At 35.7% G+C, this 27,388-nt stretch overlaps 1 protein-coding gene across 1 annotated transcript in view; it reads left to right on the forward strand.

Moving 5' to 3' along the window:
- LOC125650402 (uncharacterized) overlaps positions 1-27,148 on the forward strand; it is a 35,872-nt gene extending 8,724 nt beyond the window's left edge. The window contains exons 4-46 of the mRNA XM_048878679.2: positions 726-873; positions 1,196-1,213; positions 1,341-1,471; positions 2,413-2,563; positions 3,009-3,026; positions 3,146-3,276; positions 3,565-3,712; positions 5,197-5,214; positions 5,338-5,474; positions 5,795-5,945; positions 6,378-6,395; positions 8,168-8,298; positions 8,573-8,720; positions 11,075-11,092; positions 11,200-11,336; positions 11,615-11,765; positions 11,961-11,978; positions 12,443-12,573; positions 12,816-12,963; positions 14,384-14,401; positions 14,507-14,643; positions 14,871-15,021; positions 15,386-15,403; positions 16,190-16,320; positions 16,630-16,777; positions 16,949-16,966; positions 17,176-17,306; positions 19,662-19,809; positions 19,952-19,969; positions 20,126-20,256; positions 20,465-20,615; positions 20,863-20,880; positions 20,998-21,128; positions 21,905-22,055; positions 22,165-22,182; positions 22,496-22,626; positions 24,062-24,206; positions 25,369-25,596; positions 25,686-25,709; positions 25,832-26,050; positions 26,139-26,165; positions 26,291-26,518; positions 26,778-27,148. Of these exons, the coding sequence (XP_048734636.2) occupies positions 726-873; positions 1,196-1,213; positions 1,341-1,471; positions 2,413-2,563; positions 3,009-3,026; positions 3,146-3,276; positions 3,565-3,712; positions 5,197-5,214; positions 5,338-5,474; positions 5,795-5,945; positions 6,378-6,395; positions 8,168-8,298; positions 8,573-8,720; positions 11,075-11,092; positions 11,200-11,336; positions 11,615-11,765; positions 11,961-11,978; positions 12,443-12,573; positions 12,816-12,963; positions 14,384-14,401; positions 14,507-14,643; positions 14,871-15,021; positions 15,386-15,403; positions 16,190-16,320; positions 16,630-16,777; positions 16,949-16,966; positions 17,176-17,306; positions 19,662-19,809; positions 19,952-19,969; positions 20,126-20,256; positions 20,465-20,615; positions 20,863-20,880; positions 20,998-21,128; positions 21,905-22,055; positions 22,165-22,182; positions 22,496-22,626; positions 24,062-24,206; positions 25,369-25,596; positions 25,686-25,709; positions 25,832-26,050; positions 26,139-26,165; positions 26,291-26,518; positions 26,778-27,046 (4,740 nt within the window). The 3' untranslated portion in view covers positions 27,047-27,148. The remainder of the gene's footprint in view (positions 1-725; positions 874-1,195; positions 1,214-1,340; positions 1,472-2,412; positions 2,564-3,008; positions 3,027-3,145; positions 3,277-3,564; positions 3,713-5,196; positions 5,215-5,337; positions 5,475-5,794; positions 5,946-6,377; positions 6,396-8,167; positions 8,299-8,572; positions 8,721-11,074; positions 11,093-11,199; positions 11,337-11,614; positions 11,766-11,960; positions 11,979-12,442; positions 12,574-12,815; positions 12,964-14,383; positions 14,402-14,506; positions 14,644-14,870; positions 15,022-15,385; positions 15,404-16,189; positions 16,321-16,629; positions 16,778-16,948; positions 16,967-17,175; positions 17,307-19,661; positions 19,810-19,951; positions 19,970-20,125; positions 20,257-20,464; positions 20,616-20,862; positions 20,881-20,997; positions 21,129-21,904; positions 22,056-22,164; positions 22,183-22,495; positions 22,627-24,061; positions 24,207-25,368; positions 25,597-25,685; positions 25,710-25,831; positions 26,051-26,138; positions 26,166-26,290; positions 26,519-26,777) is intronic.
- The last annotated feature ends 240 nt before the right edge of the window (positions 27,149-27,388 follow it).

The raw sequence follows: 27,388 nt of genomic DNA on the forward strand, positions 1-27,388 counted from the left end.
AAGGATCATATCCTCTGTTAGTGAGATGAGTTTTGAGGATTGCTCCTTGTTCTTGGAAAATAGTAGGAGTGGAGCAGATGCGGCGGATTCGCGTAGCCAAACCTTTAGGTACATCTTTGAAAGTGTGGGGTGGATGACAACTAGATGGCATAAGGTATAAATGAGAGTCAGTGGGTTTGGTGTGGAGATTAAACTCAATTTCTCCGTTTCTAAATGTGGCTGTGGTATCCAGAAACGTGTTATTTGAGGTGGAATGTGGGGGTAAGGTTTATTCTAGAGCAAGTCTGCTGGGGGGGGGGAAGGCTCACACTAGAGCGAGACTACCGGAAGGAAGGCTCACTCTAGAGCCAGACTTCCGGAGGGGGGGGGGTCACACTAGGGGGGGGGTTGGCTCTATAACACCGGCTTAGTTTATGTACATGTACAGGAAGGTTAATCTCGTTTATTAAAAGGTAGGTTTCCCATCTCTCAGTTTCCTATCAATGTCTTGGAATGGAACTACAATGTACATATTGTATACCCTTTCCCTCACCTTTAACGATTCCTCTTGTTTCACATTCATATACAATGTACATTGAAACTGGTCTTGCAATTTTCATTTATTGTATACTATTTCCGTAGCAAGGCCTGCGTTACAACGCATATTCATCTAAACCACTACATTAGGAGAGTAGACATTAGGCATTATCAAACTGAGCCGGAGATAATGGATGTCTCTATTTCAGGTTGGCGTGGAGTGTTTCACTGGAAATGAATTAACGAGAAGCAATAAACGGTCCTTGGGTGATTGTAAGATGGCGTGTAAGGGGAACAGAAAAGAGGCTTGTGGAAACCACTGGCGTGTCCTCATCTACCGAAACCCTCACTACAGATGTAAGTGCTAACATCCCTTCAAGTCTATTTCAAACGCTCTCTGAAATCAAAATCAAAGCAGGGGATATCAACGACCCAGAGGGGTTAGATTTGCAGACTCTTAAAGCTTGTAATATTGCTTTTTCATTCTTGAGAAATAGCAAAGAAGGGAATAATCATACGCTTCCCAGTATTGGGAATTAACCTACATGTATCAAGCAAGCACTTTTTGTACATGTAATAGTGAAACATTCATTAATAATTCTAAACTGCTTTATATATGATTTCCTAAAACCAGTTTTTGTAAATATTCTTTCTTCTTCATTTTTTTTCTTCATTTCAGCGATTCTCGTGAAATCAGGTAAAACTGCTTTGCATATATTAACAAAATTTAGACAGTATTTGGAAACTGTCATAGAAAAATAAAATCAGACAATTCATGTGAATATTTGAAATTGTAACTATGTGTCAAACATTCTCTAATTCAGGATATCAGGGTTGCTACCAGGACCAGCGGAGTCGCACTCTGAATGGGAAGATGCAATCTTCCAGCAGAATGACCGTAGACATGTGTCGAAACTTTTGTACAAGGCACAACACGATGTACTACGGTGTAGAGGTGAATAGTTTCTGGGCACCACGATCGTTAATTTTATGGTTCAATTTTAATACGTACAGCGCAGGAATCACAAGAAAACGATTTTAAAGAGGACATTTCTGTAAAACCACACACAAAATTTTATGAAAGCTCCCACTAACGGGAAATTCAAAGAGTGAAATGGATTACTTTCAGCTTTAAATATATTGATCGATCTTCGTGAAATATGCCTACTCGAGGCAGTTGCGCGGTAAAGCGGGAAGTGCTTGCGAGGTCTGCTTCCTAGTAATGATCGAGGGCATATTTCCCAATATTCAGTCAGTAACCCTAATATTACATTTTTTCTTCAAATTCTATGCACTTTTTCAATTCTAGAAAAGCAGCTTCATTTACATTTTCGGTAGCAAAAGAAATCCATTATTATTTATAAACAGATGTGACGTCACAACCATCGAACTATACGAGTAGATGAAGTATTCCCTCGGGTGGGCATTTTATGGCTCAATAAAGGCCGGTTTCTCTTTATAGAATGTATAGGGAAAATATCAAATTATTTATTTATGTAAACTTGCTTCTATCGGTATTTGTTGTAATTATCTAAAATTACTTCTATCGGTATTTGTTGTAATTATGTAAAATTACTTCTATTGGTATTTATTGAGTCAAATTTCGTCGGTTGATGAATAAAGAACACATGTTATAGGGACATGATATCGGGTAGAAGAACTACGTTATTTTGTAGTTCAGTTTCTTTAGTTTGTGGAGGGTTTAAATTCATGGGTATGTCCGTACCACGAAAACGAAACGAAACGAAGATTAGATCCTCTTTACATCATTCATTGCCTCTATATAGATATGTCCGAAAAATGATTACTACAAACTATACATGTAACATTGATATTAATTATTGTGAGCCACTAAGAGGAGGCACTAAAACGAACCTGAAATTCATTCATGAACAGAATGGTAACGAGTGTTGGTGTGGTGATTCTTTGAGACGGAGGGTGAAGAAGAGCGATAACGACTGTCTGAAACAGTGCCGCGGCAATCGTAATCAGGGATGTGGAGGACCATGGCGAGTCGCCGTATATCGGAACTACAACTACAAGCGAAGTTTGTTTATCCTACTTTGAGACTAGTTTACTCCAGATATATTGAAATCCAGGGGACTGACCTATATTGCTCATTAGAACTAAAGATTAATATAACCAAAGTTGAACCATATAACTAGTGATACTGGGGACTTATCTATACTTCGATGTAACAGATAGTTCAAAATAAGCGACTTCAATGTAAGTGGAGTAGACGGTATATTGTTGATCGGCAAAGTAATGTGCTGATAAAAAAATTAAAATATAGAAAACAGTGCATCAACGAGATAAAATAAAGCAAAGTACACTAATGATTTTTAAAAAAGATATCTAGAAACATATATATATATATATATATATATATATATATATATATATATATAAACACAAACATATATATATATATACAACAGTACTAGTATCTATTCTGATCTAAAATAGCCAAAAATATTTTCATTGCTTTTTAGCTGCAGTACAGACATCAGGTAGGTACTATTTACTATCTTTTTGATTTCAAGATATTTTACCATATTTGTCGTGTCTTAAAAATATGAATTTTGCAGAAATGCCTGCTTAAAATCTTTCTTGTGAAATATCTCTGAAGGTTTGGTGGGTTGCTACAGGGATCAGAGAGATAGAGTGTTGAAAGGCTCCAGGACTTCGTCCTCCTCTATGACCCTGGCAAGATGTCGATCCCGCGCTCAAAGAGAGAAAAAGAAGTATTTTGGGATGCAGGTAAGTAGAGGGGCGGATCGATAGAGGTCTACGATCGTAGTCCAGGAAGATATAGTTACAGTATACATTTTCTACAGAAAATGTGGGAATATAGACGGTAGAGGTTTGCATGGAGATAGATAGTTGTAATTGCACGTTTTACTGACTTAACTGTTTTTCTTGAAACTTCGACAAGAACTTCGATGAATGCGAAACAAAAGAAATTGTAGGAAACGTGCGAAGTCGAAACTATGTAAAGAGCTCAACATTTGTAACACATGCGTATATTGCAATACATTTTTGTTGTAGGTCGGACACGAGTGTTTTGTTGGTGATTTCATGAAGTATAATCACAAGAGACCCACTTCTGAATGTTTGATGCCTTGTAAAGGAAACCGCGCAGAGGGATGTGGCGGTCATTGGAGAATTGTCATCTACAAAAACCATAGATACAGATGTAAATAATATTTACAATAACCACAATTACAGATTTAGATGACATTTACAATAACCACAGTTACAGATACATATGATATTTACAATAACCACAATTATAGATGTAAATAACATTTACAATGATTTAGATGACATTTACAATAACCACAATTATAGATGTAAATAACATTTACAATGATTTAGATGACATTTACAATAACCACAATTATAGATGTAAATAACATTTACAATGATTTAGATGACATTTACAATAACCACAATTGTAGATACATATGACATTTACAATAACCACAATTGTAGATACATATGACATTTATAATAACCACATTTACAGATACATATGACATTTACAATAACCACAATTATAGATGTATATGACATTTCACAATAACCACAATTATAGATGTATATGACATTTCACAAGAACCAGTTACATAACTCGTGCAGAAAGGTATACTATTGAAACACAGGGAAAATTTGCACAACAGAGACAATCGCACATAAAGAAATCGTACATAACACAGACAAACACATAACAACAAACTGTACATAACACATAACAATATTACCTTAAAAGCGTAGGTGTCGTGTCGCGGTAGATTGGCACGTTAAAGAACCCTCACTGCTACGGCCTTGAGTGCTAACCATAGGTCTAAATTGATGGTACTTCAACTACAACTGTTGACATCTCAAAATGAGTGAAAAAAGGGACGTTAAACAAACAACAAAAATAACATCATATATCAACAGCATATAACTTTAGAATGAACATAATTAAATATAGACAAACATAAAACAAAATTTAAAAAAATCAACAAGAGGGATGTACATGTCGAATGGATTAAAGTAAAGCAACCATTTATACATGTATGTCAAGGAGAAACATTCATATAACAAAACTGACAGTATTACAGACGGCAAATTACAATAAAGCGAACACGACGTGACAAAATTACAGTATTACAGACGGAAAATTACAATAAAGCGAACACGACGTGACAAAATTACAGTATTACAGACGGAAAATTACAATAAAGCGGACACGACGGGACAAAATTACAGTATTACAGACGGAAAATTACAATAAAGCGGACGCGACGGGATAAAATTACAGTATTACAGACGGAAAATTAGAATAAAGCGGACGCGACGGGATAAAATTACAGTATTACAGACAGAAATTACTATAAAGCGAACACCATGGGACAAAATTACAGTATTACAGACTAAAATTACAATAAAGCGGACACGACGGGACAAAATTACAGTATTACAGACGGAAAATTACAATAAAGCGAACACGACGGGACAAAATGACTTACAAGAAAAAATTGAATTCAACACGATAAGCGCATTGTAACTCTTTGAAAGTTACGTTGAGAGAAAAATAAAAACAATTTCAAATCTTTGTCAATTTCGCACTTACTGTTCTGAAAGATAACTTATGAGAGATACTTATTCTTCGTTTTCCCTTCTTTTAAACAGCTAACCTCGTCAAAACAGGTAAGTCTAGTACACGGTATTTAACCTTTAAATGATATGAATATACGTTTGACTTAAATATATTTGCATCCTTATATTAAAAAAAAATGTGTCACGGTTGATCAGCCTGGTCGTCTGCTTCAGGCTTCGTGGGTTGCTACCAAGACCAGTGGGCTAGAACCTTAAAGAGAAAGAAGAGCTCGTCAAGTCGTATGACGTTTGAGAAATGTAGATCAATTTGCTCACACAAAAAAGTCAACTCCAAGTATTTTGGAATGGAGGTAACAAAACTATTATCTTCTGTTGAAAATCACAACCCCACCGATAAAAAAAATATTCTTAAATCTTCTACATCAACTAAATGCAGTAATCATTAATTTTGATAAAACCTTTACTACGATATCAATAAAATGTAAAATATACGGGATCATTCGCATGATTACATGTCAACACTGAAATTGTTTTTTCAATGCAATCCAAATAAATTTTATACCTGATTGCGGGAAGCACAAGCTTTTCTGGATATCATATAGGTTCTAAAGTCTTTGAACACATAGTGATACTAGCAATATAGCTCCACCCTCCATTTATATTCAACCAGAATGGAAATGAGTGTCACTGCGGAGATCATCTGACGAGGAAAGTGTTGAAAAATGAAGGGGAATGCACAAAGAAGTGCAATGGCAATCACAGACAAGGTTGTGGCGGTCCTTGGAGAATAATCATCTACCGGAACTCTAACTACAAAAAAAGTAAGTTATCCATCAATTGTATATAAAGAAAAACCGGAAGTTACGAAATGACCATAAATGCAGTAGAGTACCAAATAACAGCTAACGCTAACAGCTAAGTAAAACCGGAGAAACATGTACCATGTACATGCATTATCAGTCGGTTATTAATTGAATATATGACAAACGAAATTATTGATATACAGCCTTAAAAAAAAATTAATAGCGACAATGTATAATGCTAAAATATGATTAAATTTTCTATGTGCTACATTTAAAGATCTGATTATCTTGAATTAGTTTCATTTATGGTATCATAGAGTACAAAATGCAGTGCAATGACCTCTAAAGCAGTCATGAATCCAATCAAGAATCGGATATTAGTCCTTGTGTTAATTTTCTTTTTATCAATGATCACGTGAATGTCAATATCATTTTTTGTTTTACTTACAGCTCGAGTTTTAACGGGAGGTAAGCACACACCTACAGTATACTTCAGAATAAAGTACCAGTCTTAGATTATGAAGTGCATGACACAGGAATACGTGTGGAATTCAATTAACAACTCTTTCATAACACATTACATATACAATAACTTCTTAGCTAGACAAATATGGTTTTGAATGGGTATATATCTGTTACAAATTCGTTATCGAGTTGAAACTTTCGAGATGTAAATCTGAAAGATAGAGTAAGACAAATTTTAAACTTATTGGGTATTATTCGCAGAGCAGAATAAAAAAAAGTATTACTACAGTATTTTCAAAATTTCAAAGTCATACATTATTAAAGGACAGATACGGAAAGTTTGCCTAAACGGTATGTGGATACTTTTTAGGGATTTGATATCAAAAGCATACAAATTTAATGAAAACTTATTCAAACCACATCTATGAAGATTTTCAGATTTGATAAGCATTCTGTAAGTATTGCATAACCATACTTATCCCCTACCGGTCACAAGTGAAGTCGTTTGCACACTACTGTACGGGAATAATCTTACCTAAACAACGTATGCATGATAAAATGAAAATGAATAAATCACAATAGCGAGAGCAGATCGGCATTTTTGCTTCTACCTAGCGTCTTGAACATTACCCATTTTTCGTCGCCACTTGATGTATTACAACGTCAAAATAGAGACCATGGCGTCACACATCTATCGATTTGCCACGGTATTACATTTCGTTATATTACGTAAGCTACTGACAAACAAGTTGTTGGTACAGGGGTTTCGACGGTCTCGATTGAAGTCAGCATTTCGCAAATTCTATGGTCGTTATAACGATCTAGTTCGTCAATACAACCTCGCATTGGGTCAAATGCTGTCTGACGTGTTTCATACCGATTGTTAAGCCGTTCTTGGCACACTGATTTTGACTGCGGATAACTCCGTTTACCTGATCAGGATATAGGGATCACGGCGGGTGTGACCGGTCAACAGGGGATGCTTACTCCTCCTAGGCACCTGATCCCACCTCTGGTGTGTCCAGGGGTCCGTGTTTGCCAAACTATCTATTTTGAATTGCTTATAGGAGTTATGAGATTGATCACTGTTCGTTATCTTCACCTTGCATTATAGACACATCAGTTATATGTTTATAGTCATATATTGGGCCTAATGAGGCACCATGCATTGTGTAGGGGACCACAAGAATATAGGACAATTGAAGATAACAAAGAATGATCAATCTCATAAGGAATACAAAACTAAGAATAGAGCAAAAACGGAACCTTGGACTCACCAGAGGTGGGATCAGGTGTCTAGAAGGAAAAAGCTTCCATCTTGATCCGGTAAATGAAGTAATAACATATGTAAAGAACGGCCTAGCATTTGGTATGACACACGTCAGACAACTTTCGACCTAATGCTAGATTGTATTTGCAAATGACGATGGAAAAACTGATTAAGTTGAGTTGGTAGTTTGCCGTTAACGTCTATGTTCCATAAAACATTCAAATATGAAGAAGATATGGAAGAATGCACAATGTCTTTTATTTCGAGTTGACATAGATGTATCATATCAATAGATAATGTTGATAGATAAAACGTTGTTGATGTATCTAAACGTCGAACTGAAGGCCACAACAAGATATCTCTTATATTGGAAAATGAACAGCTTGTATACTTAGTATACTAATTTAATTTTCTCACGGAAAACTAGCAAAAATATTCAGGATAATATTTCAATTTTATGGAAATGTTCTTTCTCTAAAATGATGTTTATGAAATATCTCTGAAGGTTTGATGGGTTGCTACAAGGATCAGAGAGATAGAGTGTTGAAGGGCTCCAGGACTTCGTCCTCTTCTATGACCCTGGCGAGATGTCGATCCCGAGCTGAAAGAGAGAATAAGAAATATTTTGGGATGCAGGTAAATAGAGGGGCGGATCAATAGAATTTTGGAATGGTAGTACAAGACGATGTAAGTTATCGCATCATAGTCTCGATAACGTTTTTAGAAAGAACAGTAACAACTGACTGGTGTGTTCTTACGTAAATCCTACTTAACATTAAGAAGAGCTCAGGAAAAGAAAGAAAGGAAACAATAACACAGACAAAATGTAGATTATACAAATGATAGATAACTGGATTAAGAGCACCGCTTTTGTAACACTAGCGTACACTGCTATGGATTTTTGTTGTAGGTCGGACACGAGTGTTTTGTTGGTGATTTTATGAAGTATAACAAGAAGAGACCCACTTCTGAATGTATGATGCCATGTAGAGGAAACTACGCCCAAGGATGTGGAGGCCATTGGAGAATCGTCATCTACAAAAACCACAAATTCAGATGTAAATAATATTTGCAATAACCACAATTACAGATACATATAACATTTACAATAACCAGAATTACAGATACATGTATGACTTTTACAATGACCACATTACAGATTACATGTATGACATTTACAATAACCACAATTACAGATATCATAAATCATTTACAATAACCAGTAGCATAACCAGTGCAGAAAGGTATACTATTGAAAGACAGGAAAAATTTGCATCACGCAGTCAATCGCACGACAGGATGTGGCGACCAATGGAGAATCATCACCTACAAAAAAACCCCACACAAATTCAAATGTATACTGCAATTCCATTATCCCGTGGGGATCCGGGTCCCGTGCCACAGCAGGTGTGGTACGATAAAGATCCCTCCCTGTTCAATGTTCATAAGCGCAGAGTATAGGCCTAAATTTTGCAGCCCTTCACCGGCAATGGTGACGTCTCCATATGAGACAATCTCTCTTTCTCTCTCTCTCTCTCTCTCTCTCTCTCTCTCTCTCTCTCGAGAGAGAGAGAGAGAGAGAGAGACGTTAAACAATATACAATCAATCAACAATCCATTAATTACTGACTCAACTCGTTAAAATGTTTCGACGTAAAACCCAATCTCTACTGCACGGAAGTAAATGTTGCAAGCGTGGAAAATATCTGTTTTGTGTGTTGAGTTCCGTACCGTTCGAAAAATGTTTCACTTCTGTACCGGCGTCACTAGCTTAAATTCCAAACTTTTTACCTATGCATGTCGCTTAAGGCCGTAGGAGTGAGGGTCTCTTTATCGTGCTTACGCCTTCCATGAGACGGGACCTCCGTTTTTAAGACCAAAGGCCTTAACCAAAAGACCAGTCGCTTTCCTTTAGAATCTGAAGAGGCGTCACTAGCTTTAATGCCACAAACCTTAAGGCAGTAGGAGTGTAGTTTCGTTATTGTACCAATGCCTTGCATGAGATGAGGGCTAGTTGTATTCGACGCGTTCGTTCGTCTTTTGCTGTGGTATAAACACACTCAAATGTGTTTGATTTTTCTTAACTTTTTAACTTTGTTGCTTGTTTTATGGAAATAACTTACACGAACATCAAGCCCGATAATGACAATTATGAAATACTCAGAAAGTTGACTAAGCACTTAGCACAAAGTATCAGTTTGTAACATTTAGCTATTATATTTAATAAACATAACGTATATTTTGCCCTAAACTGTTTATATGAGAAATCACAATTTTAGGTGCGAGGATACACACAGAAGTTTCCACTTTTTGTTAAAGATAAAAAACAAAAAACAAACAAACAATAAAACAGAGTGCATCCGCCAGTGTCCTATATTACTCAGACGTCAGACTTTTATCAATAATTATGCACATAATTTATACTGATGATACTAGCTTAACTCTCTCGCCTAAAGCCAAAGCCCCCCCCCCCCCCCCCTCCTATAACGTAATTGCTCCAAATGCAATATTAAATCGAAACCGTGCATAGGACCCCGATACTTGATATATTTTGAAGGGAGGGGTATTATATCAGATAAACTGGCCTGTATCTTCTCTATATGAGAATGTATTTAAATTATACATTAATACGATGTTCTTTGGAATACACCCATGCTAAACGTTGAATCCCCATTTGTTGAGATCTCACACAGACCCACCGTTTCAACAATTTATAATCTGCAACTTCAAAACATGTGAATACAATTAAAAATAAGCGATGCATTTTCTTCAGAGTAATTGGTGACGCGTGTGTGAACCCGAATACAACTAGTCGAGAAGAGACCTTTGATTTAAAGGTCATTCCCCCAAAGATCCGAGACTTTCACTTCTAATACTGGACGCTTACAGAATTAACAGTCACCACCTATGTTAAATGTTTAAGTTTGACTCAGCGCCAAGAATCGAACCCGGGCTTACCGGCAGCAAATTAAGCGCCCTGACCACAACACTACCACGATCGGTACGGACATAGAAGTTCGATCCCCCGTTCACTGCTACAGCCTTGAGCGCCATGCTTAAGTCAGAATTTGTGGCTTTTCACCTACAACTGGTGATGTCTCTATAGGAGTAAAACAACAGACAAACAAATTGAAAAATGAAACTTAATACAGACTAACACATGTTAACACAATTTGATTTTAGAAGGAATACAACATGACGAGTAAACGCAACAAACTAATAAATAACAAAAATGCAACTCAAAATACATGATGAGAAATGGATCGCAAAATCCCTGTACATGCATGGCAACAAAAATGAAAATTACTCTAGATAACAATTTTTGAATTTATGAAATTTGCAATTATAGATTGTCACTTCTATTTTGAAACTCAGAGTATATATTCTATTTTCCTTTTTTCTTTTTTACCAGCAAACCTGGTTAAAACAGGTAAGAATAGTTTACGACGATTACTTTGTAAATGGTATGAACAACAGTTGATTTAAATGTTTGCCTTTCTATCAAAACTGATTTATCACATAGAGTTTCTTCTTCAGGCTTCGTGGGTTGCTACCAAGACCAGTGGGCTAGAACCTTAAAGAGAAAGAAGAGCTCGTCAAGTCGTATGACGTTTGAGAAATGTAGATCAATCTGCTCACACAAAAAAGTCAACTCCAAGTATTTTGGAATGGAGGTAACTAAACTATTATCCTCTGTTGAAAATCACAACCCCACTGATAAAAAAAAATTTCTTAAACCTTTTACATCAGTTTGAGTTTACTGCAATCTTCACGAAAAATAATCGATGGCAGTTATTTTCATCATTATCATAATTATCGAAACGTTCGTTGTAATTAATTTAACATCGGCCTATTATAGGGCACAAGACAGTTTTTACAATATGTTTCGTTTATGATGGCTTTAAACATACAATATCAAGAAATTTAGTTTAATTTTCTTGTATTCGGCTAGAATGGAAACGAGTGCCACTGCGGAGATCATCTGACGAGGAAAGTTCTGAAAAATGAAGGGGAATGTACGAAAAAGTGCAATGGCAATCACAGACAGGGTTGTGGCGGTCCTTGGAGAATAACCATCTACCGGAACTCTAACTACAAAAAAAGTAAACTAATGAATAATTAGTTGCCAACATCAGCAAAAAAAAAAAAAAAAAAAAAAAAAAAAAACCAAAAAAAACCAAATTAAAAAATATTACTCATTCAATTGAATAATGGATTCAACACAGTAAGTTACATATTACCGACACACCTTTTTTGCATCGATTACTAACCTTTCTTTCTTTTGATGTTTTTTGCAGCTCATGTTTTAAAAGGAGGTAAGCACATATTTATGGCATTCTTATAACAGAAATCCAAGGGACATGTATAATTATGATTTAACTGACACATATTACATTCTGATATTTGTATCTGTATAACGCAAAGAAATATCCGATTGTTTGATAACATGAGGTTGAGAACCATACTTTTCTGCTTTATCATTTTCTCAATAAAGTGTGCCGTTTGCATGCCAGTCAGTTAATTGTTTTAATTTTTCAATTTTTCGCAATGAATAACTAAATCAATTTTAGTCACTTCACAATAACGATTCCCTGACATGGGTGAAAAAGACTAAATTCTCTTCTATTGGAAAACACCATCAACTTTCAAGGAGATATGATTAAAAGTGAATAATTTAACCGTCTTCACCAGTGTAACTACGCCAGGAATTACAATAATGTCTTCCTTGCAATACTTATAACTGGAATGTCAATATTTATTCCTATGAAATATTACTGAGGTTTGGTGGGTTGCTACAAGGATCAGAGAGATAGAGTGTTGAGGGGTTCTAGAACTTCGTCTTCCTCTATGGACTTGGCAAAATGTCGATCCCGAGCTCAAAGAGAAAATGCAAAATATTTTGGGATGCAGGTAAGTACATTGTAATTGGGCGGATCAACTATTTTTTGGACAGTCGGAGATACGTGTTAGATCACTTCTAAAGCTTTTAGAATATGGATACTTACGTTTCTAAATAAAAACTCAGATTCTCCAGACCGACCGTTATCTACTGTATACATTATACAACGATACAGAAATGAAAGAACCAGTACTTTGAGCTCTTGCTTTATAAATGCATCAGAATCGTTCATTCAGATGAATTTCTACTTTAGGTAGGACACGAGTGTTTTGTCGGTGATTTCATGAAATTTAAAAACAAGAGACCCACTTCTGAATGTATGATGCCATGTAGAGGAAATTACGCGCAAGGATGTGGAGGCCAATGGAGAATCGTCATCTACAAAAACCACAAATTCAAATGTACAAGTATATTATTAACATTACATTGAAAAACATATAATATCAAAGATCGAATGCAATAGGGAAAGATATAGCAACAAAACCACGAAACAAACAACAAAACAAATGTACGGGGAAAACATACAACACAGAACAAATCATACAACAACAGAACAAATATAAAAAAGCAAACACATCTCAACAGAAAGAATGTACGGGGCAACCATATAACAATTTAATGAATGTACGGGGCAACCATATAACAATTTAATGAATGTACCTGGCAACCATATAACAATTTAATGAATAAACGGGGCAACCATATAATGAGAGAGCTAATGTTAGGGGGCGAAGATATAACAACAAAGCAAATGTACGAGGGAAACATACAACAGAACTAATGTTAAGAGCAAATATATAACAACAGAACGAATGTTAGTGACAGACATATAACAACAGAACGAATGTTAGTGACAGACATATAACAACAGAACGAATGTTAGTGACAGACATACAACAGAACGAATGTTAGTGACAGACATATAACAACAGAACGAATGTTAGTGACAGACATATAACAACAGAACGAATGTTAGTGACAGACATACAACAACAGAACGAATGTTAGTGACAGACATATAACAACAGAACGAATGTTAGTGACAGACATACAACAGAACGAATGTTAGTGACAGACATATAACAACAGAACGAATGTTAGTGACAGACATACAACAACAGAACGAATGTTAGTGACAGACATACAACAGAACGAATGTTAGTGACAGACATACAACAACAGAACGAATGTTAGTGACAGACATATAACAACAGAACGAATGTTAGTGACAGACATACAACAACAGAACGAATGTTAGTGACAGACATACAACAGAACGAATGTTAGTGACAGACATACAACAGAACGAATGTTAACAACAGACATACAACAACAGAACGAATGTTAGTGACAGACATACAACAACAGAACGAATGTTAGTGACAGACATACAACAACAGAACGAATGTTAGTGACAGACATACAACAACAGAACGAATGTTAGTGACAGACATATAACAGCAGAACGAATGTTAGTGACAGACATACAACAACAGAACGAATGTTAGTGACAGACATACATCAACAGAACGAATGTGATATTTAAACATAAAAGCAACAGGTCAAATGCATCGGATGATCATGTTACAGCCTAATGGACCTACAGTTATAGCAACAGAATGCATGTAATAAGCAAACATATAACAACTACATGAATGTAGATGTATATCAACAAAATTCAAGTTATCCATGGACTACAATGATAAGTTTGAAATTGACGTGTAGTTTGCAGTTTTATGTAGAATGCCATTGTAAATCTGAAGTATTATTTCCCGTATGTACTAGTAGTTAATCAACTTATCTTTTATTTCTTTTTACCAGCTAACCTAGTAAAAACAGGTAAGACTAGCAAACTGATGAACTTGTAATTAATAGAAATGCAATTGGATTTGAATTTATGTGCTTATAAACACTACAATAATTGATGAAATAACTGTACTTCAGGCTTTGTGGGTTGCTACAAAGACCAGTGGGCTAGAACCTTGAATAGAAAGAAGAGCACGTCACGACATATGACATTCCAAAAATGTAGATCAATCTGCTCACACAAAAAAGTCAACGCCAAGTATTTTGGACTGGAGGTAATATTTATTGTACATTATCTTGCCAAAATGTTTATCCGATAAAACCCAGAACACACTATAGATTATTTCAAATTGATAAAATGTCTATTATGTTTAAGTAAAGGGATTGCAATGTCGCTGTATATCTTTGTATTGTATTTTTAATGCTTTAAAGTATATGTTCATTCAGGGTTTTAGAAACCCATTTCTATCGACTTTAAAACTATACATTTGAATTTGGTTAGAATGGAAATGAGTGCCATTGTGGAGACACCTTGACGAGGAGAGTGTTGAAAGATGAAGGGGAATGTACAAAAAAGTGCAATGGCAATCACAGACAGGGTTGTGGCGGTCCTTGGAGACTAACTGTGTACCGGAACTCTAACTACAAGAAAAGTAAGCTAACTTGTGATAACAAAGAACGTTAACAAATAGCAACAAAATAAGTTACCCAATACCGTAAAAAGATACGTTACCAACTAACATTGCTGTTGTTAGGTAATAGATAATAACAAAAATAGGAAAATACCAAATGATCAGATATTTGACTAGTTTGCGTTATGTATGATGTTTTCGCTGACTTGAGTCAGTAAAAATTGGAGTATGTAATCTGAAAAATGTAGTGTACGTCATGTTCTTAAACCGAATTCTGAATATCAAAGAGTTTAATAAAGATCATTCAAGACCAAAGATAGCTGTATGAATGTTTTGTATTGGTAATCAAGTAGGTGCTTACTTTCCTTTTGATGTTTACTTACAGTTCATGTTTCTTCAGGAGGTAAGCACAGAAAGCCATTCTTTAGAACAAATTACCTGTCTTACATTTTGAAACAATGCCAGGTATGTTATTGTAATATATGTTGAAATTTGTACTTTCATAACGCAGAGGATTATTTGTTTGTTTGGTAATATCTTTCTAAATAAACCACTTGAAGACAACATGAGTGGAATGTTTCCTAATCGCAGAGTGCCTGTCGTTTCTATGCCTATATTTGACATATTCTGTTTGTTTTTTTACTGATATACGGAATATATGGTCATCAAATCTCTAAAAATGCATACTGAGTTATCATTGATGTAGGTAAAGAAGTTAGATCTTATCCAAACGAAGCTTACTTAGTTCCTGCCGGTCGCGGTAGACTGGGTGCTAGGGTGCTCGCTTTCCAACTGGAAGAACCGGGTTTGATTCATGATCCCGGCGTCAAACCTAAGACTTTTTAACATAGATAGTGAATAATCCTTCATCAAGCACCCGACATTAGATGTGAAAGTCGCGGATAATTAGGAGATGACTTTGCGAAAGGAAGTCCTGTGTTACGGTAGGCGTTGATACGATAAAGAACCCTTACTGCTCAGCTATGATTCTGAGCTCCAAACAAAATTTGTGGCACTTCATCGAAATCTGGTGAGGTCTGTATATCAGTTAAAAGTTTTTGAATGGATCGTAAAACAAAAAGCAACCAAACAAAACCTGGTTCCAATAGGATAGGATTATGATTAGAAATGCATTAAAGTAAAACGGCGAGGAGGAACGTTGTGACTCACATTTTGTTTTCATACACAGCTCTGCTTGGTTGTTTCATTGACCAACGTGACAGAGTCCTTCGGAACGGTAGGACAACGTCAAACAACATGACTCCCGACATGTGTAAAAAGAGATGTATAAAGGAGAATAAGAAGTTCTATGGATTGGAGGTTCTCTCTCTCTCTCTCTCTCTCTCTCTCTCTTAGACTTTTACGCCATATAATTTACTTAACTATTGTTCCATGAATAGAAGCATGTCTTAATGTTATTTTATCTAGGGATGGATACTTTTCAAAATTCGTTAGAGGATTCCATGATTAGTATAATTGGATATTGATTTATATGATACCTACATGCAGTTTGTACCAGTTGTTTTACCATTATATATACATATCGTTTGACCCACTCTTTATTTTGTTTTCTTTATAGGAGTTCGTTAACTTCACGTTTTCATTTTAACATCATTTGGTTTTCACCAGGCTGGCAGAGAGTGCTTCTGTGGCAATTATCTAAAACGACACAAGAGAAGACCCAAGAAAGAGTGTATGGACCCATGCAAAGGGGATAGATCCAAGGCTTGTGGCAGCGGGTGGAGAATTCTAATATACAAGAATGTAGCATACAAATGTAGGCAAATATTCTCATTATTTCAAACTAAAGTAAACATGTATCTGTTTCATCAACAAATCTCATGTTCCATGATAACATTTACTATCTTACAAGTTTCAAACACAAGATTTATTGTAGAACCTGTTTTTAATTGAAGAATTACTTTCACAAAATGTCTTTCATTTTCAGCTAACATTGTGAAAAAAGGTACGTTCCAACTACTCCGATATCATTTTCAAAAATAAATAAATCAATTAGGTGTTTGGTGACGTTTTACTGTGAAATGCCATGCGGTATGCATGTGCATTGTTTCAATATTATGCATGTATATATTTCTAAGATATTTTCTAACACTTTTATGTACATTATCTGAAGGTCTTCACATGTATCAATGATATTTTTCAATTTTCAACAAGACTTGGTGGGATGCTTCAAAGACCAGCCTGCACGAACATTAAACATTGGGAAGTCACATTCAAGTAAAATGACAATTGGGAAATGTCGAGCGATATGTGAAAAGAAGAACGCAAAATATTATGGCCTAGAGGTAAAATCATGTTGTTTGCACAAATTTCGTTGCTCAAAATTTCAAAATAACGACACGAACAATAAGATAAATGTTAGGAACGACCTGTCTCTTCTCGAAAGAAACAAAAAAGTTTTACCTATAAATAATAGAAATGACGGCAAGTACCAACACTTATCAGGTGTCCAGGAGGAGTATGTATCCCATGTTGATCGGTCACATCTGCCGTGAGCCCGATAAAATAATGCGTACGTTAAATTCTATTTAGCACTGAAGAAATTAAATTAAAGCGAGTCAACCAATAAGAGACTCATATGAATTACTGTTCAGAAGACAGAATTATTGTATTGTTACTGATTATTTCACATACTTTTGTCTTCTGAAATAGGAATGTGATGCTTAGTCCTCCTGAACACCTGATCCCACCTCTGGTGCGTCCAGGTGTCCGTGTTGGCCCTATCCTTCATTTGTATTTTGGGGCCTCCGTCGCCGAGTAGTTATAGCATCACGCTCAAAAGCACACGGCCTCTTACCTCTGGTCGGCGCGGGTTCGAATCCTGCTCGCGCCGGTAAGTGAGAAAGTTTCCCAGTATAATTATACTTTCGGAAGATCAGTGGTCTCTTCCAGGTACATTGTATCTGAGTTCTCTCTTCCACCAATAAAAACTGGGCGGCACCAGATAGGTGAAATTTTTTTGAGTGTGGCGGAAAACAGCTAAACAATCAATCATTGGTATTCTTTATAGGTAAACTTTTTCGAATGTCCTGAAAAGGGAAAGGTAGTCCCTAGGATTTATCTAACTGTTTGTGTCCTTGGTCAGTTTAGTGCTTTGCCAAATAAAATTTCTTAAACAAGTAATACAAGTGTTAAATGAAATTCCACCGAGAACTATTTTGATGATTGCAAACCACTTTTATGAGAATAATATACTGAATAGTCCCTATGCGAAAATGTTTCGGAATTAATCTTTTGAGAAACAAAATGACACTTTCTGATTTTGACGATGTTTTTTGCTATACATTCATATTTGTTATACATTCTACTTTGCTGAATTGTACAATATTCTACTGTTTCTTTCAACAAGTAGCTTATTGGTAGAGTGTTCGCTTCGTAGCCGGAAGGTCGTGAGTTTTATTCCCACGCGTGTCATGGCCGCGTCAAACCTGAGACGTTAACATAGGTAGTGAATGCTCCTTAGCCAAACGCTTGGCATTCAGAAATGATAATCATGGGTCTTTCGGATATGACATAAAAAACGGAGGCCCCGTGTCGCGGCAGGCGTTGGTTGATTGTATATTGTTTAACGTCCATCTCAAGAATATTTCACTCATATGGAGACGTCACCATATTGCCGGTGAACGTGAAAGAACCATCACTGCTACGTCCATGAGCATAGGTCTAAATTTGTGGTCCTTCGCCAACAGCTGGTGTCGTCTCAATATGAGTGAAAAATTCTCGACAGGACGTAAAACAAACAAAAGCCAAGTATGTTTTAAACATAAACGGCTATTATCATATTTATCTTGGGAAGAAGCTTTTCAAACACCACATCATATCTATATTATTTCAATTCATCAAAGTTGAATCTCCTTTACCAACGGAAGTTTAAATTGACCCAATATTATTTAAGAAGACGTTTAGAATGTAATTAAAAAGTAAGACAGACGGCATAAACGCGGCATACAACAAAGTTCAGAAAAGCGGTTTTGACCTCTCATCTCAAGTGATCTAATAATAAATCATACTGTCAATACGCACGATCGTAAATGTCAATTTCGGCTTGCTTTTAATTACTTAAAATCTTGCGAGATCCGGATATGGCCAGATTTTTGGCAATTTTTTTGTAAAATGTGCTATAACAATGCAGGTAGGTGTTCTTAGCGATGATGTATTACTAGTAGGAACGATCGCGATTGAATGAAAGATAAAAAGAAGAAAATATAAAACACCCTAAAATGAAATTTCAATGGAAGTTTTTTCGTATTCCTTTGGAAGGAAGTATTATAAAAAGCAGACAAGAGCGTGGATTAACTAATTGAAACGTGTCGCTTTAAAATAAGGTCTAAATGAAGTATGATATTTGAAAATGTAATTTGAGTTTCCATGTTTTTGCTTCGTATCTTATCTAATTTGCATGGTACTTGCCGAAGCTACATACACCTTTTGGACTTCTTTTTATGAAAGCTCAATTATTACATGGTATTGACGATCTTGCGCACTGCACTAAAATCATAACAGTTACATTGAAGAACATTGAAAAATAATCCGATGTTATATAATAACTTGATATGAATAGCTATGATCTGATAATGATCAACTCACCCATTAAAAGGCAATGTATATGATTAATATTGGGTTATATCTTCAATGGAAAGGTTGGGAAGGAGTGTCACTGTGGTAATTACCTATCAAAATATAAGAAAAGACATCAGAGCGAGTGTAAGATGCCCTGTGGTGGGAACAAAAAGCAAGGTTGTGGCGGAAGATGGAGAGTACTTGTCTACAAGAATAGGAAATATAAAAGTAAGCGACTCGTCTTAAAATTTACACGAGTTCATGATATGAACAACAACATTAACTTGTATGACTAATGTTCTAAGTCATTTATTCTGGTACGTTTGGTAATAATTTGAACTATTCAACGATTTTCTTTTTATATTTTTAGCCAACATTGTTCAGAAAGGTGAGTTATTTTAATTAAAAATCAATGTACAGAACAACACAAGAAATCCTACAGACTTCGGACCATTAATATTCCATTTTGCTGAAGTCTAGATCTCCTAGCATCTTTATTTTTGCTTTCTGATAATCTAATGTTTACTGTGCTTTGATTTTAAAGAATATGTGGGTTGCTACCAGGACCAGCGTTCAAGAACACTGAAAGACAAGAAAACAGTCTCGTCCAAAATGACAGTGACCATGTGTAGAAAAACATGCATTACTTTGAAAATGAAATATTATGGTCTAGAGGTAAAATATATCATGTCGAATTTGAATTGTAACACATACAACTTATGCTTGTGCAGTACAGAATATTACAACACGTCTTTCATAGTTTTGACATTTGGAGAGCACGTTGATTTTTATTTCATATTTGTAACATGAATTTTTCCTGACGTTCTAAAATAAAGATTTCATAAACAGTTTCATACATCTACATTTATGCTTGGCAATGCAGGCTACACACGAATGTTTCTGTGGCAACAAACTGATGAAAAAAGTAGTAAAATCTGACGGGGAGTGCACACATTCATGCAAGGGAGATAAATCGCAGGCATGCGGTGGCCCCTGGAGACTTGCGGTGTATGAGAACCCTGCTTTCAAACACAGTAAGTTTGTTTTGATGGGTGCGGTACTTTACTATGTGGTTATGGCTTTCGAAAGTCACTTTCCTCTTCATATTATTAGGGTATATATATACACTACAAGTACTTACTCGATGTACTGAATATCTGTAGATTTTCGAAGAAAATGAAGCATTAATTTGTTTTCTAATGCTTCATTGAAACCATAGTGAAAATGTGTTTGTCTTCTCTCTTCATTACATTTTTAAAACTATTTTTTTTTATTTCAAAGCTGCAATCGTGAAGAAGGGTAAGCAGTTTTGAAATACCATTAAAAAATTTGAAATCAGTCGATTTCTTTATTTTACGCAATAATACATACATGTATACAGTGTATATACCGGGATGTTCACTGAATTTATTTCAGAATATGTCGGTTGCTACAAAGATCACGCATTCCGCATTCTGAAAGGAAAGAGAACTTCATCTTATTCAATGACCGTAGATAAATGTAGGAAGACATGCACGGATCTGAAGTTCAAATATTATGGCGTGCAGGTAAAATTATAGCTATGTTAGTACATTGTTAATTTTATGTCACTTAACAACCCTTTGGCTTTATAATATACAGTACTTAACATTATGGCCCTTTCGTCGATAAAAAAAACAACAGTGTATAAGGTTTATGATTCAATTTTGACACATGGCTGAAGTATTATTTATCGGGCGTTTGACACACAAAAGGTAGGTCTAGAATTAATTTTCTCGTTTCCATTATTGAAGTGATTTGTCATATTATTAGATTTAAGTTTAATATACGTTTATGTATACATGATTATATATTTGCACATTTACTGTGTACAATGTAAAGCCTGCTTTGCTCCCCTAGAATTTATTTCATTTCACAGCTTCCTGATTTATACTAGTTATTAAAAACACGCCATCCATCCACATATATGAAATTCTTTGACTATTGTTGCAAAAAGTGCACGTTTTTTATTCTCTTCTCTTTACCAGTAACAGGAGCGGAGTATTTATAATTTTAAAAAGTACTAAGATGGATATGTTTAATAAAATAAAGATGACGTATGATCAGATGCTTCATTGCTGACGTCAAATAACTGGAAATGGCGCAAAACTAGGCATTCATGCTATCATTATTTAGAAAAATGTCAAATGAATTTTTCAAATTTTTAGCGATCAAAAATAAAGTGCAAGTTTATTAGTCATGTACTAGTTGTATTTGACATGAAACGCACCTTCATAATTTTTTTTATATCACCTCTCTTTTGTCTTGTGATAATATTTGTTGAGTGCCAGGAGCTTCTTTTAAGGCTACTAGACAGTGCTTCTGTGGTGACAAACTAACAAAGATTACCAAGAAGAAGGACAGTGAATGCATGAAGTCATGCAGAGGAAATCGAGAACAGGCTTGTGGCGGCAATTGGAGGATGGCAGTTTACCAAAATCCAAAATACAAACCAAGTAATTTACATATTAATCAACTGGAATGATATAAAAAGAGAGAAATATTAAAGATAAGTTTTGTCATGTTGCAATTTTCATTGAAATCAATGTGTATGTTTGTTTTCAGCTGCTATTGTCCGGAAAGGTAAGAAATAATTTCATCTGTACGAAATACACAGTATTGTTCAAAATGTTTTCCTTTCCCTGCATGCTATATATTTCGGAATAAACCTGATTTATTTGTGTAATAGTAAGATCTTTATGACTTATGATCTTTATCTTTATCAGTGATATTGTTTAGTTCACCTTGTGTGAAGCCTTTGTTGCGCAATTCAAAACCAGGTTTAAAGTTTTTGAGAGACAAAATGGCAATAAGACGGGTCGATAGACAGGTCGACCAAAACAATATGCCCTCAATCTTTGATTTCGAGAACAATAGCACATATATAAAATTTTAGATTATGTCGGATGTTATGTGGACCAACGGAAGAGAACATTTAGCAAAAAGTTGACGATCTCCAAGACCATGACTGTAGAAAAATGCGAAAAATTTTGTGTTAAAGCCGGCACTAAATATTATGGGCTTGAGGTGAGAACAATTCAATTCTAGAACATGCAGGAGTGCACAATTTCTCAATTATTAGCTCACCTGAGCTGAAAGCTCAAATGAGCTTTTCTGATCGCCTGTTGTCCGTCGTCTGTCCGTCTGTATGTAAACTTTTCACAATTTCGATTTCTTCTCCAGAACCACATGGCAAATTTCAACCAAACTTCTCAAAAAGCATCCTTGGGTGGAGGGCTTTCAAGATTGTTCAAATGAAGGGCCATGTCTCCTTCAAAGGGGAGCAAATCACAAAAATGCAAAATAAGATGGGGTCACTTAAGAATCTTTCTCTCAAGAACCACTGGGTCAGAGGAGCTGACATTTACCTGAATGCTTAATTGGTACCGTATAAGTTTTACATTATGACCCTGGGTCGAGGCCTCTGCTGGTGGACTGTTAGTCCCCGAGGGTCTCTACAGCCCAGTAGCTAAGTACTTCGTTACTAGCTTGAAAATACGGATGTATATTTAATTGCTGTTATAAAATTTAGAAATTCATTTCAAAATTAAGGATTATCTCCCTCATGCATAGCTCTTATCCTTAGACGAATTTGACTCCACTTTTTTTGGCACGCTGTTTTTGGCTATAATAGCTCTAAAACTTCATTGTTATTTCGGATTTCAAACATTTCGGTTGAGCATCACTGAAGAGACATTATTTGTCGAAATGCGCATCTGGTGCATCAAAATTGGTACCGTATAAGTTGTACATAGTGCAGATTCAAGTTTGCTAAAATCATGATCCACACGGGATGAAATGTTTTCATTCAAATTTATAGGGAAAATCTTTAAAACTCTTCTTCTCAAAAACCATTGGACTAGGAAAGTACAACTTCACATGAAAGCTTCCCGACATAATGCAGATTTAACTTTGTTAAAATCATGCCCTCCGGGGGTAGGATGGGACCACAATAGGGCATCGAGGTTTTACATACAAATATATAGGAAAAATCTTCTGAAAAATCACTGGGCCAGAAAAGTTTACATTTAAATGAAAGCTTCCCGACATAGTCCAGATTCAATTTTGTTAAAATCATAGCCCCCGAGGGTAAGATGGGGCCACAATAGGGGATGCAGGTTTTACATGCAAATATATATTGACAATCTTGAAAAATCTTCTTCCCAATGACCGTTTGGCCAAAGAAGTTTACATTTACATGAAAGCTTCCTGACATAGTGCAGATTAATGTTTGTAAAAGTCATAGCCCCTGGGTGTACGTTGGGGCCACAATAGGGATAACAAAAGTTTTACATGCGAATATACAAAGAAAATCTGTAAGTATGGGCCAAGGTGACTCAGGTTAGCGATGTGGTCCATGGACCTCTTGTTTAACACTTTCTCAGAAAACAATGATTGCTTTAAGGTTACAATCTTTCAATATATATTGGAAAAAGATAGCATTGAATTTCTCACCCCTTAGTATGGTAAGGAGTGTTTCTGTGGAAACAAATTAAGCAAGAAGAAGGCCGACAGTGATTGCAGTAAGCCTTGTACCGGGGATCGTGAGCAGGCTTGTGGAGGAACCTGGAGACTTGCTGTGTACAAAAACACTAAGTTTGGTCCGCGTAAGTTTTTTTTATTGACAATCTTTATTATACTGGGTATACGAAAGATGATAGTTTTGCCTAAAAGTGATACAAGAAATGCTTTTCACAGAATTTCCGTAAAAGCAATGACATCTAACAAAGGTATAAGAAAATAATTCGAATTTTAAAGAAAAGAACAAATTTTAGGACGTTATTAGGGTCGCGCCATACGACTGATACCCAATAATAATCACTCTGTCTGTCCTTCCGTCTGTCTGTCCGTCAGCACTTTCTATGACACCTTATAACTTAAGTTTCCTTGGAAAGATTGTCATACATTTTATACATCATACTTGGATTAGACAGAGAAAGATAACTTTTGATGGCCAGGTTTATCGCGATTTGTAGTTACAGAGTAATAAGACTTCGAATGTTTTATTAAAAACACTTTCTATGGCACCCATGAATTTGAAGATTTTTTCCAGATTTTCATAGAATTTAAACTAATACTCTAATTCCTACGGTTGTCACTCTGTCCGTCTGTCAGCACTTCATGACTCGCGATAACTAAAGTTTCCTTGTGAATATTTTATTCATAATACTTAGGTTAGACAGAAGAAGACCACCCTCGATTTTCAGATTTATCGCGGGCCTCTTTCTGACCTGTCAGGTTTCTAGTTTTTTTTCAGATTTATCGCGGGCCTCTTTCTGACCTGTCAGGTTTCTAGTTTTTTTCAGATTTATCGCGGGCCTCTTTCTGACCTGTTAGGTTTTAGTTTTTGATAACAGCCAATGATCACTGTTCGTTATCTTCACTTTTTCATACAAACGTGAAAACAGGAATGTTTGATTTTTTTTTTATCTAGAGAAGACTTAACTGCAAGAAATTTTATTTTAGCTGAACTAAACTAAGATTTATTTCAATTTTGCTTGCGTAGGGTATGAATATGTGTTTTTGATACTGTGAAAACCACTATAAATACCGGTATACTCCATACTTGGTGATTACACAGCATAATGAAGCAGCTATCAGTGGGATTTAATGTTTGTTACATGTGGGTCAGAGAAAAAGACTTCCTATGATATTTTATAGACACTTTATCCTTTCAATCCAATTCAGTATAAATTACCGAGGGTTGAAGAATTACACGTTAATCAATGATGGTACCTTTTCCGTCTACACACGACCCTTTCTTTACAGCCAAGAAACCTCCAACAATTTGTAAAGATAAAAAAGAAGTAGTGCAGTGTAGTTCCTCAGGTGGCAAACGATCTGTTTGTATTGTACCTAAAGCAGAACTCGTTCTCAATGTGGATCCAAAATCGTTGAGTTCAAATTGTGTGGCTGGAAAAACTTACGGACGACATGGAGATGAAATATGGGTGTCAGGCAAATGTGGCGGGAAATTTGACGTCTGTTACAGAGAAGGTACATTACAGTTTGATATTTTCATCTTTCCATACATGAATATACAATGACAAAACAGAAAAGTTAGTCTTTTCTTTTTTTTCTTGCAGTTGTTGAAGAGGAAGTATCCAATGGTGACTGTCTCGCACGATTCGTTGATAAACACAAAGATAAAACGATGTCATATACATCCTCACTAATCTAATTATGGCAATCAGAATGAAAAAAATGAAGAATATATATTTCCTTTTTGTAGACTGCGTGAAGACCGCTGATGGAAGTGATTATGCGGGGACCTGGAATAAGACTAAGTCTGGTAAATCCTGCCAGGCCTGGTCTTCTCAAAACCCCCACAAGCACGGATTTACCCACCTTCCCAAAAACCACTGCCGTAACCCCGACGGCGAGCCCCACACCTGGTGCTACACCACGGACCCAAAAACTCGATGGGAGTTTTGTGACCTGCCTCAGTGCAGTATGTTTGGAAGATCTTGCAGTATATTGTTCTTTAATATCTGTATTGTCAGTACATTCAAATTATTTTCGTTTTATATTATTTTCAGACACCCCAAAAGCTGGTGAAGCAGAAGGTAGGGTATATTTTATTGTAGATAAATGCATCTTACTCGATAACACAACTTGAAAATGTATTAGTAAAATCTACAATATTGTCTATTGAATTCATAAAATCATCATATGTATATTTATTTTGAAGAATGTCTAACGGAACCGAAAGGTCAAAACTATGAGGGAACAAAATCTGTCACAAAGTCTGGTATCAAATGTCAGGCCTGGTCTGTAAAGACACCACACAGTCACTCATTTAGCAAACGTCTTAGTAATCAAGTAAACTACTGCAGAAACCCGGATGGAGAGCCAAAGCCCTGGTGCTATACAACAGACAAAACTAAACGCTGGGAGTTTTGCGACATTCCTGAATGTGGTAAATGTTTTCACAAGATAAGCAATACCAAAAAGCGAGTTGTTTTTCGCCTACAATAGAGGCTTTAAAGCTGTAATGATTACATAAATTATTTCATGTTTTTCTTTATTATATATCTATAGATTGATTGAGAATCATCTTAATGACTGAAGTGTGGGGATATTTAATTGCATGAATTAGCTGGTAAATGACCCATCTTTAAATCTCTCATAATATACGTTCATACGTATATTTACATATGTCGCATTATTATTAAAAGCTGCCTGTGATGTCGAGCAAGAAAAGGGACCAGATTGCAAGGTGATTTACAAGGTTTCTGGAAGTTGCCACTACGAATCCCACTATCGCAACCAATGTAAATATACTGTCACTCTCAGTAAAGATGGTACTGGAAAACTGCAAGCGGATGTGAAATACGGAAAAACAAAATTCTCTCTTGTAAAGGGAAAAGGTGTTAACAAATGTGCCTATTTCAAAATAATAGGAGACTATGTGGTTATTGAGGATACCCTCTCCCATGGATGTTAGATGTTCGTAAACAGTGACAACGCCCTACCAAACGATCGACCTTTAAAAACAGTACTTTGTTAAATTTTATGAAAGAAATGTTTAAATAAATTATTTGCAGCATTCCTTTTCATTGTATTATCTGTAGAAGCTTATGATACCTGCTCAGTTTTAAAACGTCGATACAAATAGTACTCTTTTACATGTACACTGTAGTACCGTCCATAAATCCATATTTGAATTTTTCTTAAAATCGAACACTAAGGGATCACAGGATCCAGACTCTGTGATGAATGAGAAATGACACTCTACCAAAGAATCGTATGTGATGAAGAAACTTCAAACATACTGTGCCACACCATA

This window comes from Ostrea edulis, chromosome 5 (genome assembly GCF_947568905.1).
Source record: "Ostrea edulis chromosome 5, xbOstEdul1.1, whole genome shotgun sequence".
Lineage (NCBI taxonomy): Eukaryota > Metazoa > Mollusca > Bivalvia > Ostreida > Ostreidae > Ostrea > Ostrea edulis.